The sequence below is a fragment of the Paralichthys olivaceus genome, chromosome 6 (assembly GCF_024713975.1).
Source record: "Paralichthys olivaceus isolate ysfri-2021 chromosome 6, ASM2471397v2, whole genome shotgun sequence".
Lineage (NCBI taxonomy): Eukaryota > Metazoa > Chordata > Actinopteri > Pleuronectiformes > Paralichthyidae > Paralichthys > Paralichthys olivaceus.
The window spans coordinates 11545104-11563348 of record NC_091098.1 but is presented as its reverse complement, the minus strand read 5'-3'; the positions used below and the strand labels follow the sequence as shown (position 1 = coordinate 11563348).

Genomic DNA, 18245 nt, shown 5'->3' with positions numbered 1-18245 from the left:
TTATTTAAGTAACTTGTACAAACAAACAAAATCACAGTTGCTATAAAAAAAAGCTGTTGTTATCAAATGTTAAAAACATCCCCCTGAATAGGTGTCGATAAAATCCAATAACATCAATAAATGTCTATGACTTCAAAAAAAGATTTGACTCAAATAGTTTGCAGATTTGTAGCATTTATAATATACAACATATTGTGGTAACTCCTTTGTTCAGTCAGGCCAGAATCAGTGACATTTCCATAAAATAAAGATGCAGAATCAATGTTTCTTTCTTGTTTAACTTGGGAGTTTGATTGATTTGACTGAAAATAGATGATTAAATTGTAATTGCATGGTTCAATGTTTAGAACAGCAAGCAGTGCATCACAGAGGACGAGGGCGTGGAGCTGCAGAAATCATGGGTGCTCCAGAGTCAAAGAGTAATTTTAACCTGCACAATAAGCTAGAAATCAGGAGTCATTTTTATATCTTATAGGGAGATACTTGAGATAAACCTATGATTCATAGCAACAGATGACAATGAGCCAACTGTCACAAGACAAGCCTGTCACTTAAGTAAAAAAAATATATAATCTGGTAATGAAAAGCTGACCTGGAGACCGGAGAGTCGGTAAATTATTTGTGAGAACTTCAACATTCTATTCCTAAAGTTGCATCCTGTTATTTGATAGCATCAGTTTTCTTCAGACGCTCTGAGAAAAGCTAATTTACAGTCATGTGCCTCTTCTCCGCAGTATGCTGACATGTTTATTTTTCCTGTCACACATTTTGGATGTAGACATACCTGTATATATGTTTTAGCTTGAAACTAACCTCTGATCTCTTATCTAACCTCGCAATATTTTGCTCCTCACAATTTCTCAATACAACTGCTCCCTAGGCTAAGAGACAAGACAGTTCAGGTTAATAAATCACAATTGTCATTGTTATTCCTGTGGCCAAAGACAGTCCAGATGACTTCCCAACACCATTTTCTGTTTCCAGACATTCAATTTGAGAGTCATGCCTGTAGTCTTTAACTAACACCTTTTATAACTGAGTTTTATCAACAAATTATTTGCTATTTCAAAAGTTTCGATTATATTGGAATATTACAAAAATAAACCAAATCATCTAATGACACCCTTTTTGTCAGCTCACTTTGTGTGTGTCCTCATGGAGCATTTGACCGGACAAACTGCCATTACTACTGTCAACACTCCACACTGAGCTGTCTCGGGAAATAGGAATTATTCACATTATCAGGTGAGGAGAAGGAGGGGGAAAAGGAGGGGCAGGACAGGAGGCAGACACCTGACAGTGACTTACCCTCATCCACGTCATCGTTGGACATGATGGCGACGCACTTCTCCCACACCATGCGGATGTCGGCGCGATAGCGGTCACAAGCCCAGAGGAACATGGGCAGCAGGATGGACTGAGCGATGGAGCACCACAGCACACACAACACCATCCAGTTGTAGGAGCGGTCGAACTTCAGACTGGCAAAGCTCACCACCTGCACAGTGTCGGGAACAAAACATAATCACCTATTATAGTCTGTGGTGAGGACTTAGACTACTTACTGGTTTCAGACATGCACTAAACCTATCTGGTAGGGTTGTATATGACAACAAAAATGTCTGAGTCGCTGCAGACATTCTCCGGAGTTTCTCCTACCTGCCTCCTTTTTAAAAATTCTGGCTAATATCTGAGTGAGCCCACGTCAGAACACAGCAGGAGATTCTCTGGAGGGTGGGATGGTTGATGACGTTTCTAACACATGACAGACGCAAAACTGAAAGAAGATGCAGACAAAGATGTCAAATGGGAAAGACAACGAGATTCGAGAGTTTTTGGTGATTGGAACGCTCCGGAGATTTCTGTGTTGTTGCAAACGTGTCTGAAACTCCAGAGAATGTCCGGACAGACTTATGTGTGACATGTCTGAAAACAGTTTATATTAAATTCCAAAATCCAGAAAATCTACTCTGCGATATTACAGAAGCTGAAGTGGGATAAAAGAAAAGCATTAATTAAATGGATTGCCTTCAACAAAAGACCCCAGATCCACAAAGCTGCTGTAACGTGAAGACACAGTTTACCTGCAGATTTTCAGGCCCTGTTTAATAAAGGAAACAGATCGTATTTGTTTAATAATGACTCCTGTTGTATGCAATCTTGGTTGGGGATTAAGGGATCACATGTAATCCGGATTACATTATCAGATCACAAAAATAAATGACTAAACTCAGCTCAAATTACATTTCAGAAAAAATGTGTCATTGTAGTTACATGAGGATTACATGATGAGTTTCTACATGTTCAAAATAGAACAATTTAAAAACGATCAAACGTTTTTCATGATGACCAAGGCTATTAAAAAATGAAAAGTGTGTCAGTGGTCACCAGGTATGACTTTGAGACTGAGGCTCCAGGTAAATCAGCTGCTGTAGAAATGACTTCAGTTCAGCTCCAGCCTGATGACAGAACCTGTATTACAGAACTATTATCAAGTGTTTGGCCTAAATTCAGTGAGATGTCTCTGTTAAAACCTTTAGGAGACACTTGCTCTGACAACACACCTTCTGTTTTTTAATATTCAAGCTACAGTGCTATAAGTGGACCCTAAGCACAAGGTCAAAAAATAGAGATTAAAAATACTCAGCATCACGCCTCAGGTTCAGTCCTACATATTGTTTCCAACATTATGTTGCAAACCTTTTTTTTCCTAATCAGTGTTGTAAATACTATTATTTTGTTGATGTGTTTAGTTACATGCAGTATTTATTGCACTTCTGACTGTTGTTGGAGAGGGATCCCTCACATGTGGCTCTCTCTGAAATTTCTACATTTCTTTTGTAGTCTTTCCTTACCCTTTTCATACAGAAAGACAGCGAGGTCCCAGAACAGAGTCACACCACCAGATATAAATATTGGATCAGAGTAAATTTAACTAATGGACCTTAACCCAGAGATGAATCCAGGGACTTCACACTTTCTTTAACATTGCAAGATAGGGTGTTTGACATTTTTCTCCGATTTTCCAGGAAATAATGAAAGGGTCTTGATGAAAAAAAAGAAAAGTGGTTTCATATAAGTGTATGCTTTTGTCCGCCGCTGTAAATAGCGCAAGAAACCTGAAGCTTTATGTGTAGCTGAGATAACATGGATTCAGTGGGGAATCAACAGTATATATTTATCATCAATAGAATTAGATCTTTGGCCACGTGAACATGATAGATTTGGTGCAGGATTTAAAGGGACTGTTCGGCCTTGGTTCAAATATGTGAGTGTCATTCCAGTGTGTCACTGTCATCACCTTACTGCTGTAAGTAATGATTCAATTTCAGTTAATCAATAAATTATTTATTCTCCACAATGTAGTAATATATTATAAAACACTGTCAAATATCTTGTTTACTAAGAGACAAGCACAAAATCCTATCATCTGAGAAACCAGGATGCAGGAATGACTCAACAAATAATTACATCCACTAAACTACTTCCTAGTTTTGGGAGAAGTGATCTGACTCTGAGCTAGAGCCCTTTATAAAAGCATTAGAGCTAACATGTCCCTCAGCGAGGCAGCAGAGTGCCCTGTCAGCTCATTAAAGGTGACTGCTTCTGTGTCTAATCCTCATCTCTAATGCATCGGGCACGTTGACTTAATCAAAGTCTTAATGGGAGGTTCATACCTTGAACTGGACTGCACACACTTTGTGACTTGATCAAGTTTTAAAGTCTCGCCCTGATACTGATCTTGTGTGTTTCTGTGGCAGGCCAACCACAGACAGTGGAGACACCAGACGACACTGTAGATAGCCACAGATTTTCTTTCCATCAAAACACAGAACCTGATGATTTTCAGCACACACGCCAGAGTGCAGACACTTGAATTCAGACTCAATACAACACAATGAATCAAAGACAAAAAATTATGATCTGTTTTCAATGACAATCACTCGTCAAGTTGAATTTGGAGAATTTGGAGGCATGGACAGTGGCTGATACCAGCTCTCACTTTCATATAAGGCATAATTTTTTTTCTTGTAGAATCATCTTACTGGACAGTTTTTTCCCATTTGTTTATATAAATAATTATTGTTTGCTTTGCTTTTTTGTAGCATCTATAATTGCTGTGTTCACTGTATGTACATCTACTGTATATCCACATCCAGCATTTCTCAATAACGCCACGCCAGTGAGAAAGAAGTATCCACCTTCATTTATGTGTGTTACAGCTTTCCATGCATTTAAATAGCTCATTACATCAGGTCATAAAGATGGCTACCAGACTCTTTATTGTTCTGTCGCTGCAGAGGAAATATGATCTTTCTTTAGTACTATACTACCGTCTCTTTTGTGCACACTCATACAGACACACAATAGGACGTTGTTGTAAAAGTAATATACACCTGTCTATGCAAACAAACTCTTCCAACTTATGAAGCAGCAGTTTCCATTCTGGTCTGAACTCAAACAGGGAGGTATAGAGACACATACTGATTAAATTAAATAATGTTATGATTTAATTGTGAGATTTTAATGTTTATTTTGAAATTCACAAATTGATAAAACTAATTTTCCATTATTCTGATTGTTTTTGATACACAAACAGCAGCTGTGGTGCCTCAAATGCTGAGTGATTACTCTTCCCAGGAAAGACTTCATAAGAATAATCATCATTCATTCTCTTTACCTGTATTCACATAAAGTTTTGGTTGAAAATATGGTGTCATCTCCCTAAAATGACATCCCGACAAAACATAAGTAGGTAGAGTGGGAGTGAGTGAGAAAAGGCATATATTGATGATCCTAACAGCATAACTTTACAGCCTAAACTCAGCTCAATGAATTTCAGACCACTTTAAAAACCAGAACATAGAGGCAACATAGAATCTTAAACATCTACGGCTGTTTATATCCTCACAACAGAACAGTGAGATATTTTGTTATGACTCATGGCAAAAAAGACTTCCAAATGCCCCTCTGTGTTGTAAAGAAGTATAATGCTAATGTACAAATTATTATAACTACAGTAACCATTAATGTCCAAGAAAATCATTGCTTCTAGGTTAGTCATTGATCAAGTCTTCCTGGAAATTCAACAAATACTAACAAGTGTGTAACTCAGAACCCTAAAGGGTATCTCTCCTGTAAATGTGCCAAAGAAACTTCAGATTTCAGAATAAAGGCCTGTGCAGATGGAGACTGTGCTTTGAGCGGGAATTTCTGTTTGGCGAGCCTCAGGTTGATTACAGTTAATTAAAAAGGTCTGTTTAATAAAAAATGGTACTAACAGATGGCTTGTACAAATCATAACAGAACTGAGGGGATGTATTATATATATAAACTGAAGAACTTTGATAACATCATGTTCTCCCACTTAGTAGTCACACCTTATACAAGTCAGTCTCATTTAACTAGAGTGTTTAAATTTGAAGATTCAGATTGTAATCCCTGTGGCTTAAACCTGAGCAGAGGCTATAACAAAAAAAACCAAACAGATCAGCTTGTCCGATGAGAGGATGGCTGATTTAAGCTGCATCACAAACAATGAGCCCGAGGCTTTCTACCGGCTGTCAAGTCTGCACAGAAAACCAACGAACTGACTTGTTGAAATATGAATGAGAACCTGAGGGTGGAATCTGAAAACCAACTGGTGATTAGTGTCCCCAGGAAGTTAGACTCTGTATTTAACATTGTACAGACGTCTCTGCACAACAACATGAGGATGATGATTCCAGTGATGAAGTGTGAAGTGTAACATATAACTGGGACGGTGACTGACACACATTATATCAAAGACCATGATAAACAAGACTGATGGGGGTTTGTAATTGTAGTGGTTGCCAAGTTCGTTTTTTTTAAATAATTATTTTCCTTGCTTTTATCATTTTAGTTATTTTTTTGACAGAATTCAATCAGCACCTTACTCCTCCTCTGACACACACACACACACTCATTCAGTCTGACCTACTTACAGCTCCACATGAGCAGAAACATTTAAGTCCATGTAAATAATGTAGTGTGATGAACAGTATGATATAGTTTACAGTGGAGAAGTTCCACCCACTGTTCTTTTCACCATAACGGGATAGTTCACCCAAAAATTTAAATTCACTCATTATCTAAGCACCACTATGCCGATGGAGGGGTGGGTGAAGTGTTTGAGTCTACAAAACAAAATCCAATTGAAATCAATAGTGTCCTCTTCTTCAGACATAATAGAAGATAATGAGGGTTTTTTTCTGTGAACTATCCCTTTAATTGTGTATTTATACCCCAACCATCTCTGTTCCATTCTCTCTATCTCTCTCTCTCTCTCACTGTGTGTCTCTCTCTCTCAGCGAACACACCAAGTGACAAAGAGGTCACAAAAATGGCTGCCATCAGCCTGACCTCACTGTATGCTATAGTGTGTGTGATAGGAAATACAGCTGCTAGTGTAGAAACAGGTTAAAACATTTTGATACAAATGGGGAAACAGTCTTTGAGATTCAGGATATGCCTTTAAACCAACAGGAAATGCTGTTAAACAACCGGCTGTGTTTTTTAAATCTAATTGATCTTGTAGAAGACCAGTTATTAACACACTCAGTCACAACTGAACCAAAAGTATAACATCTGCATGAAAAGTTTAACCAACCAAATACTCTAACTATTGAACTATTAGTGTTGGGACCAGCTCTATCAGTAACTGCAGATTTAGGCAGTGAACTCACCAGGATGGGGAAGCCAGTCAGGAAGTCGTAGATGAAGACGATGCCACTGATCAGGTAGGTGATCTGCAGAGACGTCTTGAGAGGCTCAGATCCATCGATGGATGATCTACGCTTCCCCTGGGCATCCTCTACAACTATGGTGGGGACGTTGAATTTGTTTTTGTCTGCGTTGTGGCCCGCCTGAATAGTAAAGGTCTGAAAGAGAGCAATGCCGATGCAGATCACACCCATGGCCACGCTGCCACCAATCAGCAGCAGGAAGCACACGCCAAAGCCCAGGCCGATCTCCGTCACGATGAATCTGCAGTCGGAGGTGTAGAAGCGGTCAATGGTGTCGTGCCAGCCCACTGCTGGAAGAGTGGACAGGATGAAGGAGACCATCCAGATGCCCATAACCGTGTGCACTGCCTGCTTCTTGGTGTTACTCAACCTGGAGGAAGAACCATAGACATTATTTTAGCATGAAGTGAACTGTTTTCAGGCTTTCAGGTGAAATTAGCTTTAGACTTTTTTGCCCATCCTGTAAGTCTTCTTCTTGACGATGACTCAGATACTGATGCATCTAAATGCAAACTGTGCTAGTGCTTGGGCCAAAAATACTACATTCCACAATGTACATCCTGGAATGATTTAAAATAGACAGTATGACATTACACAAACACTAAATAGAACCTTCTGTCGAGAAATTATATGAAATCAGATAATAGTAAAAGTGTTGTGTGTTGCATCAAAAAATGTAATGTTCTTATTTCATATGGAGAATACAGAGAGAATAAATATTTCAGCAGAGAGTACAATCATAAAGCCACAACATTCTGTCCGCGCCACAAAATGTCATTGGCATCACTTGGATAAATTGAAGTTGAATGCAAAGAGATCAATGCTTTGCTGATGGCAAAAGATTGCTTTTCACATTCCTCGGTCTATTTGTCATCTGGGTCTATTTCAGTTCGAAGGGATTTCTATTTCCTCTCACCTCCAAGTAATTGTTACAGTCCAGCAATTTGCCAAATGTGTCTGTGTCCTCTGGGTGTGGCACTTTTCAAGGTTTGCACCGGCAGCACACGTACATCTATAAATGTGGCAGGCAGCGACTGGTTTTCTCATTTCCAAAACGTGAAGAAAGATTGTGACATCTTGTCAAAACCCTATGGACCTAAAGTTGTTATGAGCTGGTTCAAGGCATCAGCAAGAAATTACATACAGAGGAAAATTTTTGCATTACCTCTTAAATACTTTTTAGTCACATCAGTCCAGCATCTATAAATGGATATCCATTAAAAGTGTATATAATAATAACAAAGGGCATGTAAACAGAATGCTAAAGCCACAATTAATGTACCTCTCCTATTTCATTTGTGTTTGTGAAGGAATACAGTAAAGTCTCTGCTCAGTATCAGTTGTCTGGGAGCAGTTTTAGCAGGAAACCTAATCTGTCTCCCTATAGAGAACCAGAGCATGTCATCTATCCTCGTATTCCTCTCATTACAATCCTCCTGAGGAGCACTGGCCTGATACAAGATAAATCAAAAATATAGTTAAAAATATATGGAGTAATTCATTAGCTTATACGCACTGACACAATGTGAGTGGCTCAGAGGAGGCAGCGGTGGCCTCTATCTTTGCACTGTGGCTTTGTGCAAAGACAAGTGAGTCTTGTTGTCACCGTGAGTAATAATGCTAGCCTTTCCTGAATGTGCCTGGGGTACATATGATGGGAAGGTTACGTCACCAAGCTGCTTGAATCTATTAACAGAGAACGAGCGTTGCAAGGGAAAATGCTCCTAAGAGAGATAGCGAGCGCGGGGTGATGAGAACAGCTGCCGAAATACAAGGTAGGAATTCATAATCAGGCCTTCAGTGTGAGTTAATGTCAGAGAAAAGGCAGCTGTGCAAGCTCAGCAAAGCAAACGTGGAGCAATTTAAACGAAAGATGAACAGCAATTACGCAGGGCATCACCTGAGCCATCACTGTATCATATCAGTGTTAAGAGTGACTTGAAAACAAGCAGATGAGCAGCTGAGAGGAAAAGACAGTGTTTCCAGACAGGAGATGAGACAATAAAGTCAGATGAGTGAGACAACAGACGAGGGAGATAAAAGCATTTGTGTAAAGCCTGATATTTCCGTGTTGGCATTAACCAACAGCGACAGCTGCACAAGCAATATAGATAACATGATTGAGCATAGATTTAAAAGGAAGTTTGCATATCTTGTTTCATATGAGCTTATCTGCATGGAGCTGTGAAATTGGCCAAGCTGACTGTAGGCTGAGCATCTGCAGGCCTGATGCCATAGGAAGTACAATCACGCCTTGTTGAGAGGGAAGAGACAGTTAATGGAAAAGTTATTCTACCCACATGTGCCACAGCACCAGCTTCTACACTATTTCAGTAGCACACACAGTAAATATGAATATGAATTCATATGTGCTCAACCTGTATTTTCCACAGTATAAATGTATCTGCAATGATTACTCTGTGTCTGAGGACCAGAGATGATCTAAAGATACACAGCTTAACATTTGTATACTGGTCATTTCATTTGACCAATGTTTTACTTGACTGACTATCTTTGTCATGTATCATTGCCAATAAAATACCAGGCGAAAGTCTAGAACTACATACAAAGAGTTTTTTCTCCTTCGTGATATTGTATAAGAAAAATGACAGCATATTAGTATTACTGTGTAATCAGAAGTATTTGTAAATGCAACAGAAGCCAAACATTGGGTTTTGAGTTATCTTAAAGCAGCTCTCATCAATCCCTGAGTACAGACAGAAATAGAGTGAAAAGCTTGTTGTGAAGGAAAAAGAGCTGATGCTCAGAACATCTGATTATGTGTCAACAGCAGACGTCTTGGAGATCTGACACGACCAGCATGGTGTTACTGCAGTGCAGTGCTGAATGTTAATGTGAGGTGAACCTCATCCTAATTATTCAGAGTTACTTTGTAACATCACTTGTTGTGTGGAGCCAAATGAAAAGGAAGCCAGAGCTGGCAGAGCCTCAATCTGTGTTACCCCAAATAACTGCAACCAACAGAGGTGTTGGCATGAGAGATTGCACCTGATGCAGAGCATCCCCCTCAAAAACGGATGTAAACAGGCCAAACAAGTGACACTGAGCTAACCAGTGGCCCCATCCCATGAGAGGAATCTGCTCAGAAATGCAGGGAGAAGACTCAAATTTGGAGTTTAGATGTCAGAATATCGTCTCTCTAGGTGTCTTTGGCAGATATTGTGTTTAGCCTTGGAGGAGATTATCGTAAAATGTATTTTCCCAAATTTCTCTTCTTGACATATTTGTAATTACAGAATATATCTGGTTAAAATGCATGTGTGGAATGTGCAGACATGTCCGAAATGTTAGTTCCCTTTGCATAACAAGACAAAACATGTTTACTCACACTGCTATGGAGATCATCTACAGATCACACTGTCACAGCAACCCGAACATTGTTTGTTGAAAGAAACGTTGCTGCCATAATATTTGTGCCATTTTAGTGGTGTGAGGACCACAACAACATTCAGAGACAGATACAGCATCTAAAACCATCTTCAGAAACCATCTTACCTGTAGTTCACAGGCCAGCGTACCATCCACATGCGGTGATATGAGAGCGAGGTGACGGAGAAGCAGGTGACCAAAGTGAGAGTGTAGAAGGTGGAGACGAACACCTTGCATAGACCCTCGTTCCACTCGTAATTGGAGTGATGGCGGCGCAGCGTTATGACGCAGTACATGGTGATGGGGATGGCCATGTTGAGGATGTGCGTGCCCGCCAGTGTACAGATGAGGAACTCCAGTGGCTTCCATTTCTTCTGCTTGGCACTGACGCTGAGGATGCTCCAAGTGTTGGCCAGGATGGACACGCCCGAGCAGACCAGCCAAGCCAGCGTGTTGGCATTGATGACATCATCCTTCATGGTGGTTACCTCATCCACCATGTTGGAGCGGGGCAGGGTGGGCGCCTCGAGGAACTGTTGGCAAAAGCAGGTACACGCGAGGAGAAGGAGGAGGTGGTGATGGGTAGGAGGGGATGTAGGGCGTTGGCCAAGGCAGGCATCCTATCTGGGTGGGCGTGCATTCTCCATGGGTAGGACACAGTGGGGAAGGAACATGGCCCTGGAGTGACACAGTGGGACGTTAGAGGGGGAGGACGGCAGAGCCGGGCCAGTTCTTTGATAAGCCTGAGGCTGGAGAGGGGGAGAGAGAAGAGTGGGACACACAATGATCAGAGACGAAGGGAGTCAGCAGCATATAAAGAAAATTATATTAGTCACAATAATCATTAATCATACATAATTCCTCATCCCAGTGGACTAATAAGGTAACATTAATCACAACAGTTTAATTATCACTGTTAATACTTGAAGCCATCCTTTTCATGTAGTTAAAACAGAACTGGAATCAGTCGGCAGAGCTCTATTTAAAAATGCTGCAAGACATAAGTCACAGTTGTGTGCAACTGCTATTTCAATAGAGTCCAGACTGCTCCAATGGTGAACACATGGAGATAAAAACATTGATTAGGGTCATAAAGGTATGATGGGAATACTTTGAACATGATGCAATGAAAAATAAAATAAAAAATCATTCTTTAGTAAATTATATTTTAAAATGTTAAGAATGAGCTATTAGTACATTAAATCAATACTTCACTAATTAAGAATTTTAACAATGAATACATATTTTAAGTCATTCATCAAGCATGAGTTTGGGGCTGACAGAAAATTAACGATTCATAGATAAGTATGTCTGATGATAAATAAAAATCAATAATTGAAGTGTTTGCACAGCACTTCATGGTGTTGATCACAGACTGTATGTAAAGATGGACGACATGTCTCGACCATTCAGAAATGAAGCTAAAACCACAGTCTGCGCAGCACCGATCAGGGATGGAGACGCTTGCTAGAACAACTGAGAGTCAGTCTCAGCTATCAATCAAGACGTTTCTCTCCATTTTTATAATATAAAATAAGAAAATTGAACCAAAATTACCAGAAATAATGAACACTTGAACATACATCAGTGTGATAAGACCTTATATGACTGAAAGCATCTTTGAGAAAAATGTATTTGATAGGTATGTTCACTTTTTAGTTTTGTCCATGTCTCATCCAATAACATGGAGGAGGCAGGATGTATGAGCGGTTAAGTCATCCATTATATTGATCTACAGGGTTTCCCTTTCTTGAGTTAAGTGTTTCTGTTTTTTGCTTTATTTTTCACTCTACAGAGTCAACAACTCAAAAAATGTTCCCATAACTGAAAAGAAAACATACAAGTGGCTCTCTAAAAAACATGTAAGAAATTTGGAGGTTGCTCCAGTTTTGTTGAGTTTTGTGAGGGTCATTTCCAGTATAACAGTTCCAGGCAGAGACACTCTTCAGAGGAGAATGACTTTGGTTCATCCACTGTGGTGTGAAAAATGCTTGGCACAGCTGGAGCATGGTGTCACATCTATTTCCTGTCTTTTGGCTTGTCCAAACACTGATGTGCTGTGGGCAAGACCCTTGAGAGGGGACACTGGAAATAACAAGAGCAACATCATCATCACCCTGCTCTCTCTTCCACTCATCTACATCTCTCTCTCTCTCTAAACAACTATCAGCCAATCAGATTCAGTCCCCCTAAAGCACAAGGTTATAAAGCAGCATTGTGTGAGCTCCCCCTGCAGGATCCATGTAACCATAGGAATCAGGGGATGGTCGCGCACTTCCACTATAAATAAAACAAAATGTTAAACTATAAATATGTACGATAGAGCATTTGTGCAATGTAGTGCAATAGACAGTCAACATGGACTTATTGCATCTGTGCAAAAATTGTGTGCAGTTTGGTTGCGGTATGTGATATCTCTGAGTGTGTGTGTGTGTGTGTGTGTGTGTGTGTCGGTATCAGAGACAATTCCAGTCGATGAGACTTAAATTGTTCAGTAGTTATAGTTTTAAACTTTTCCACTGACATTTCACCGTGGAGATGATCAAAGACAACATACTGTGTTGAAAAGTGTTATCACACCCTGAAAAAGAAAACACATGAAAGCAGGCTGGGATATAAAAAGAATGACAGAAAGCTTTGATCCAGGAATCCCCAGGTGGTTGGGATAGACACAGTTTGTGTGTTGACTGTAGACTCAAACCTCAGCTGAGTCAAACACTAAACATTGCAACGGTGTGGCACAATCCACCACAGCTTCAGTCCAAATCCCCTCAAAATTCATCTGAACCAGCACCAAATAGTTTTAAAAACAACAAAGAAGGATGTAGGAAAAAGGCCATTTTAGAGTACACAGGTTAAGCAGTGATGTTACGCTTGGAGTTTTTTCCCAGTTATTCTTTTCTATTTGTGTTATTGTTGGGGAGTCACAGTTCTAGATACAACTTTCCAGCTCTTGGACTGAGAGTAAAAGTTTTGCCAGCACACGTACCAATAGACAAGGATCACATTATAAAGTGGGATAGGCTTCTAAGTAACTCTGCTTGTTTCATTCTCAACATCCATTATTGCTCACTTCCGTTGTGATTGTATTTCCGTTGTGTGGCTTTTGCTTTCGTGTTTTCTGGTAATGTGTTTCTGTGAGATGTCTCTGCCACTGAACATAAGGGTTTGACAACAACATCTTAGGAATCATTGCCAATTTTTATATATAAATATACACATCAGTCAATACATTGGTATCAATCACTATTGCATTCGACATCATCCCAAAAGATCCTTCATTCAGTGACGAACCTGCAGAAAAGTACAACCCAGGTCTGACAGCCTCTGGTACTGCAAAGGTTTTACAGCAACTCTCAGTTCACTGTTCAGCTCATCTTGTCCACAACGTCACTGTTTTGATTCACAATCATCACTCTCATAATTTCACTCACAGCCACAGCAGGCAGTTGTGAAAAAAACCCTAAAAACCTGCTGTATTACTTGTCTGGCACTTTATTCTTAGAATCAGTAATAATAATGATGGCTGCATTCCATTTACGTGTGCAGGCTCACTCAATAACCTGCTGGCACACTTAATGGAGTGGAGCCACTGTCAATGATATTACTTGCACATGTTCTCTTTGTTCTTTAACAAGTCTATGGCCCTGTCTCAATTCACCCCTCAGCCCTACCAATTGGCCCTACCCCTTAGTTTTGCTCGTGGCCGTGAAGGGGTAGTGTTGTCCCCTTTCTCCATGTGATGTAGTGGTAGTTTAATCCAGTGGAATATCTTATTTTAATCCAGCAGCAAATGAAAATGTAATTGAATCACTTCAAGCGTTTCAGGAAAATCACTATTTACGCCATCAAAACAAACATGTAAACAGTTTGAGTGATAGTAACGAATAACGTTCGTTAATCCTGTGTCCCGTATATGAAGTTCACAAAAAGGTTTCCAGCTCATGTTGTATTGTTTTCAGTTTCTATGGACAGGACCAACGTTACATTGAAATAACCAATGTAAACACCCTGAGGGACTGCGTATTGATGAATAGATCAATTTGTCCCGTCTGTCCTGCAGTTGTTAGATGTTTCACTATCATAATGTTGGTTGATAACGGTTATTATTTGATATTGTTTGTCACTGAAAAAACGTCGGTTGGCTGCTGATGACATAGCGAGTGGTGTCCCAATTCCTAGGGGAATATTTTCTAGCCCTCTACCTTGTGACCGAGCCTCAAGGGAGAGGGCTAGAAAAGCTAAAATCAAAACAAAAGTGCTGCAGAGAGGAATTTACCCATTGTAAATGAGTCCTCTTTAACTTAAACTTCTGTGCATAGTTGTGGTTTCAGATACATTTATATATATATATATATATATATATATATATATATATACTAACTAACTAACTAACGGTCAGGGGGAAAACATAACCACCTTAGCAGAGGTACAAAATGCCTCTAAATGTCACTAAACTGTGATGTTGGTTTCTTGTGTGTTGGATGGTTTAACTAGAAAGAAAAAAAACATTTCAGTCTCAGTGAGATACTTTTTGTTTTTCTGGATTTAATTGTCACATAATATTTCCTGCAGCAGAAAATAGAAGACCATTTATTTATAACAGTATGATCCATAATCACGATAAGTCATGTTCCAACATAGGCAGAGTGCAGTGGAAAATAAACACTAAGCCTTCCTGCTTGGGCTGACCTGAGGCTCAAGAGACACAATGCCAGCTTTCAATTAAATACAAGACATTTCAATAAGGTCTAACAAGGTTATTCCAGGATGTTTATAAGCAACTGAAGTTTTTCTGCCTCTGGGAACAGCTAGACTTACTGTGAGGAGATTCCTCTCCTGGCATTGATTAAACCCTCAAAAATTGTCTTTATTCCTCAATATTACAAATTCATTTTTTTTCCATGAAATACATTTCCTTCATGGCCTTTAAAGGTCCAGTGTGTAAGATTTAGGTGAAAGGTAACTATTGGAAAAAATTGATGATGTTTTCACTAGTTTGTTTCATCTAAATTGTATAAATTGTAGTTTGCTTTATCCTAGAAAAGGCTCTTTATATTTAAATACTTAAATATTTACATCGAGGGGGTTCTCTCTACGGAGACAGTAGTAGACAGTAGTCCAGACTGGACAAGCTAAACACATTTTGATTTTTTATAACTTATATTGTACATATCAGAAGTTGGAAAATGGAGTTTGGAATCATTATTTGCCAATCTGCTGTGCTAAATTAAGAATACACCACTACATGTGCACTAAAAGATGTCATTGGCCCATGTTTAGGAATCATCCAATCATTGTAATTCCTGGGATAATGAATTGAATTGTATATGATTAGTGGATTGGATTACTATAAATTAGGTTTTAGCTTTGCATCACAAAGAGAAGTGTCACTATCTGCAGCAACTGCTGTGCCACACAATATGATTGACTGTTGGCTGTAAATATCTGACATTTACATAAGAGCCTGCTTTCTTGTAGATACTCTGACCCAAATGTGGGAAGGACTGTTGAATCTTAATTTGTAGGTTTATGTTCTCACAGAGACACTGTTATTCTAAAGATCTACACCTTATTTATAGTAACACTTGAGATGTCCAGGATCATAATAACCATGATCACGTATCATCCTCTTTAGTAAAATTTACAGGCTTAAAGCCAAGCAGCTCATTGTGTATATTGATACAACTGTCGCAGTAGCTTTAAGTGTGAAAAAGAACACACACTATAAATCCTGGCAGTCATAACTGAGAAGATTTTTTAGTGATGCAACAGAGCACACACAGTAACATTTCTGTATCTTTTCTAAGCCTCATTAGCAACCCGTCAGAAAATATGCTCTGCTGTTTAACTCCCTTGGTTTTTGGTTTTTGACTGAACTTCCCAAGATTGTAGCTCATTAAATCACATCTTCTCCCTGTTTTTCCACTTTACTTTCTCTCAGTAGAAGCAACATCTCAGCTGTCCTTACCACAGGAAACCTTTGTTTAACGTAAACTGCCAGGAAATTCAACAACTCTTTTTCAATGACGACTGGTAAATAAATCTGAAAACAATGAAGGTAAGGACAAATACAATGCTACACATTGCACATTGTCAGAGCACTAAGGAGTAATTAATTGCAGTTATAGTAGTAAGATATGAGTACTGATAGTAAAGACGTTAAGTAGAAGTATTAATTGTAGTTGCAGGACTGGTTTTTATTTAAACCCTTGACTGATGGTCTTTGTAACCCTAGTGGATCTAACAGCTTGATCACCCACAATCCCATGGGCCTCTAAGCCAAATTTGTCCTCTACACAGGGGAAATCAGCACCAACAATTACACACATGACGTAAACACTTGTGCTCAAACATCAAGATATTGAATTTTAATAGAGTTGCACAAATTCATGGAGGTGTTGATACAAGGGAGATTTGAAAGTGCCATGTCTTTTAATGATTACTCATTTCCACTTCCCTGAGCTTACATGAACTGTTTGCATCCCAAAACAAAGAACTGCTTCAGAGCAAAGGTACAGTAAATAAATCATATTTTGACCTGATGAAATTTGGTATCAACTGTGGTACAAAAAAAGACTTTGGCCATCAAGAACATTTTGATTCTGCAACTTTTAAAATTGACACCAATAATAATTGACAGAAATTATGCCTTTAAGGGTCGCATGGCATTTTCTACCAAGTGTTTTATTTGATAATAATGTTTTTGGAAAATCCTTAATTAACTTTTGCCAAAATCCTCTCTGGCAAATTATAAAGCAATAAGTGAGTAAATAAAGATGCCTGCTTAAAATGATCAAGTATTATAGATCAGATATGTTCCATGAGCAAAGCCGCAGAACACATAACATAGCACAGAAATGACTCCCTGTAGCTCGGCTGTATGTATGACAGTGCTTTCTAACCATTGTTTTGTTTTTCAATACAGATTACACAGCATTACCTTTTCATTTCTAGGCATAGAGTAAGTCTTCTCGTGATGAGTAATTTATCACTTTGCACATTAGTCACATTTTGAACTACTGAGAAAAAGGACAAATGGTTTTTCATTGTTCATCTCCAACGATAATCAGCTGAGATAAAGAGAGGAGGCGAGTGTGTCTGGACAGATTTTGGCAGGCGTAAAGATGGATCTATCCATCAAATCAAAGGCAGAGATGGCTGAGATCAAAGCAGTAATTACACAGAAACCTGTTCCAAGAAATGTTCATGGCATAATTTAACCAATCAGCACCATGCTGCTCAGTTTGTTGGGTGTGGTGCACAGTGAACTCTGATGTACAGTACATTTGTAGTTCTGATCAACATCTCTCAGCTTCAAATTGGCATGAGCTGGAGTAGTAGAAAGGAAGTGGACCTGTTTTAAAACCTCCCTGCAGACAGGTGTGATGCATGGGGTCTTTTAAAGCCAGACCAGCCACTCATCCCCGGAGCTGTCAGAGAGGTAAATACTGCACCCTAGGAGGCAGCGCCGCTCTCCTCAGAGCACAGCACTGGTGTTTAATATTACATCTCTGATGCTTACCCATGACAGCTGCTGTACTCTGAAAGTCTACTCAGCAGGTATGCTTTTTGCAGCAGCACCCAGAACCACTTTTGCACAGTTATAAACACTCAGGCTAGGGGACCGCCCAGTACTAACACAGCCCTCTAATGCTTTTATATGGGAAATGTCAGGGCAGTTAGACATTTCTCCATCTCACTTTAAGGAAATTATGAAAACACTAAGGTTACTGCACTGCTATCAGATTTATAGATATTTTAATTCTATTTCTTGTCTCTCGACATATATATTCAGCAGCAAAACTTTAAATGAACAACCATGATCCAGTGAACTTCTGGCTTCACTTATCTATGTAATCCTAACCCCAAAATGTTTGTCAGATGATTGTGTCAGCTAAATGACATGTAATGTAATTGAATGAACCTACATGACAATAAAGAGTAGAGGAAAAACTAGAAAGACCTGGAAAAGATGCAGAGAACAGGAGATGAAGACAGAGGGGCTGCCATGGCAACAACTTGACAGAAGGGCACAAGATCGGAGAGGATGGACGGTTTTCGTGGCCTATGTTCCTCAGGGAATAC

The 18245-nt window shown here is 39.4% G+C and overlaps 1 protein-coding gene across 3 annotated transcripts in view; it reads right to left on the bottom strand.

The window, feature by feature from the left end:
• The window catches only part of LOC109630492 (probable G-protein coupled receptor 153), a 33122-nt gene that overhangs the window by 7048 nt on the left and 7829 nt on the right, over positions 1-18245 (bottom strand). For all 3 annotated transcript variants that reach the window (XM_069527157.1, XM_069527158.1, XM_020088721.2), the window contains exons 2-4: positions 10284-10906; positions 6708-7137; positions 1309-1498 (exon numbers count right to left, since the gene is read on the bottom strand). In XM_069527157.1, the coding sequence (XP_069383258.1) occupies positions 1309-1498; positions 6708-7137; positions 10284-10657 (994 nt within the window). In that variant the 5' untranslated portion in view covers positions 10658-10906. The remainder of the gene's footprint in view (positions 1-1308; positions 1499-6707; positions 7138-10283; positions 10907-18245) is intronic.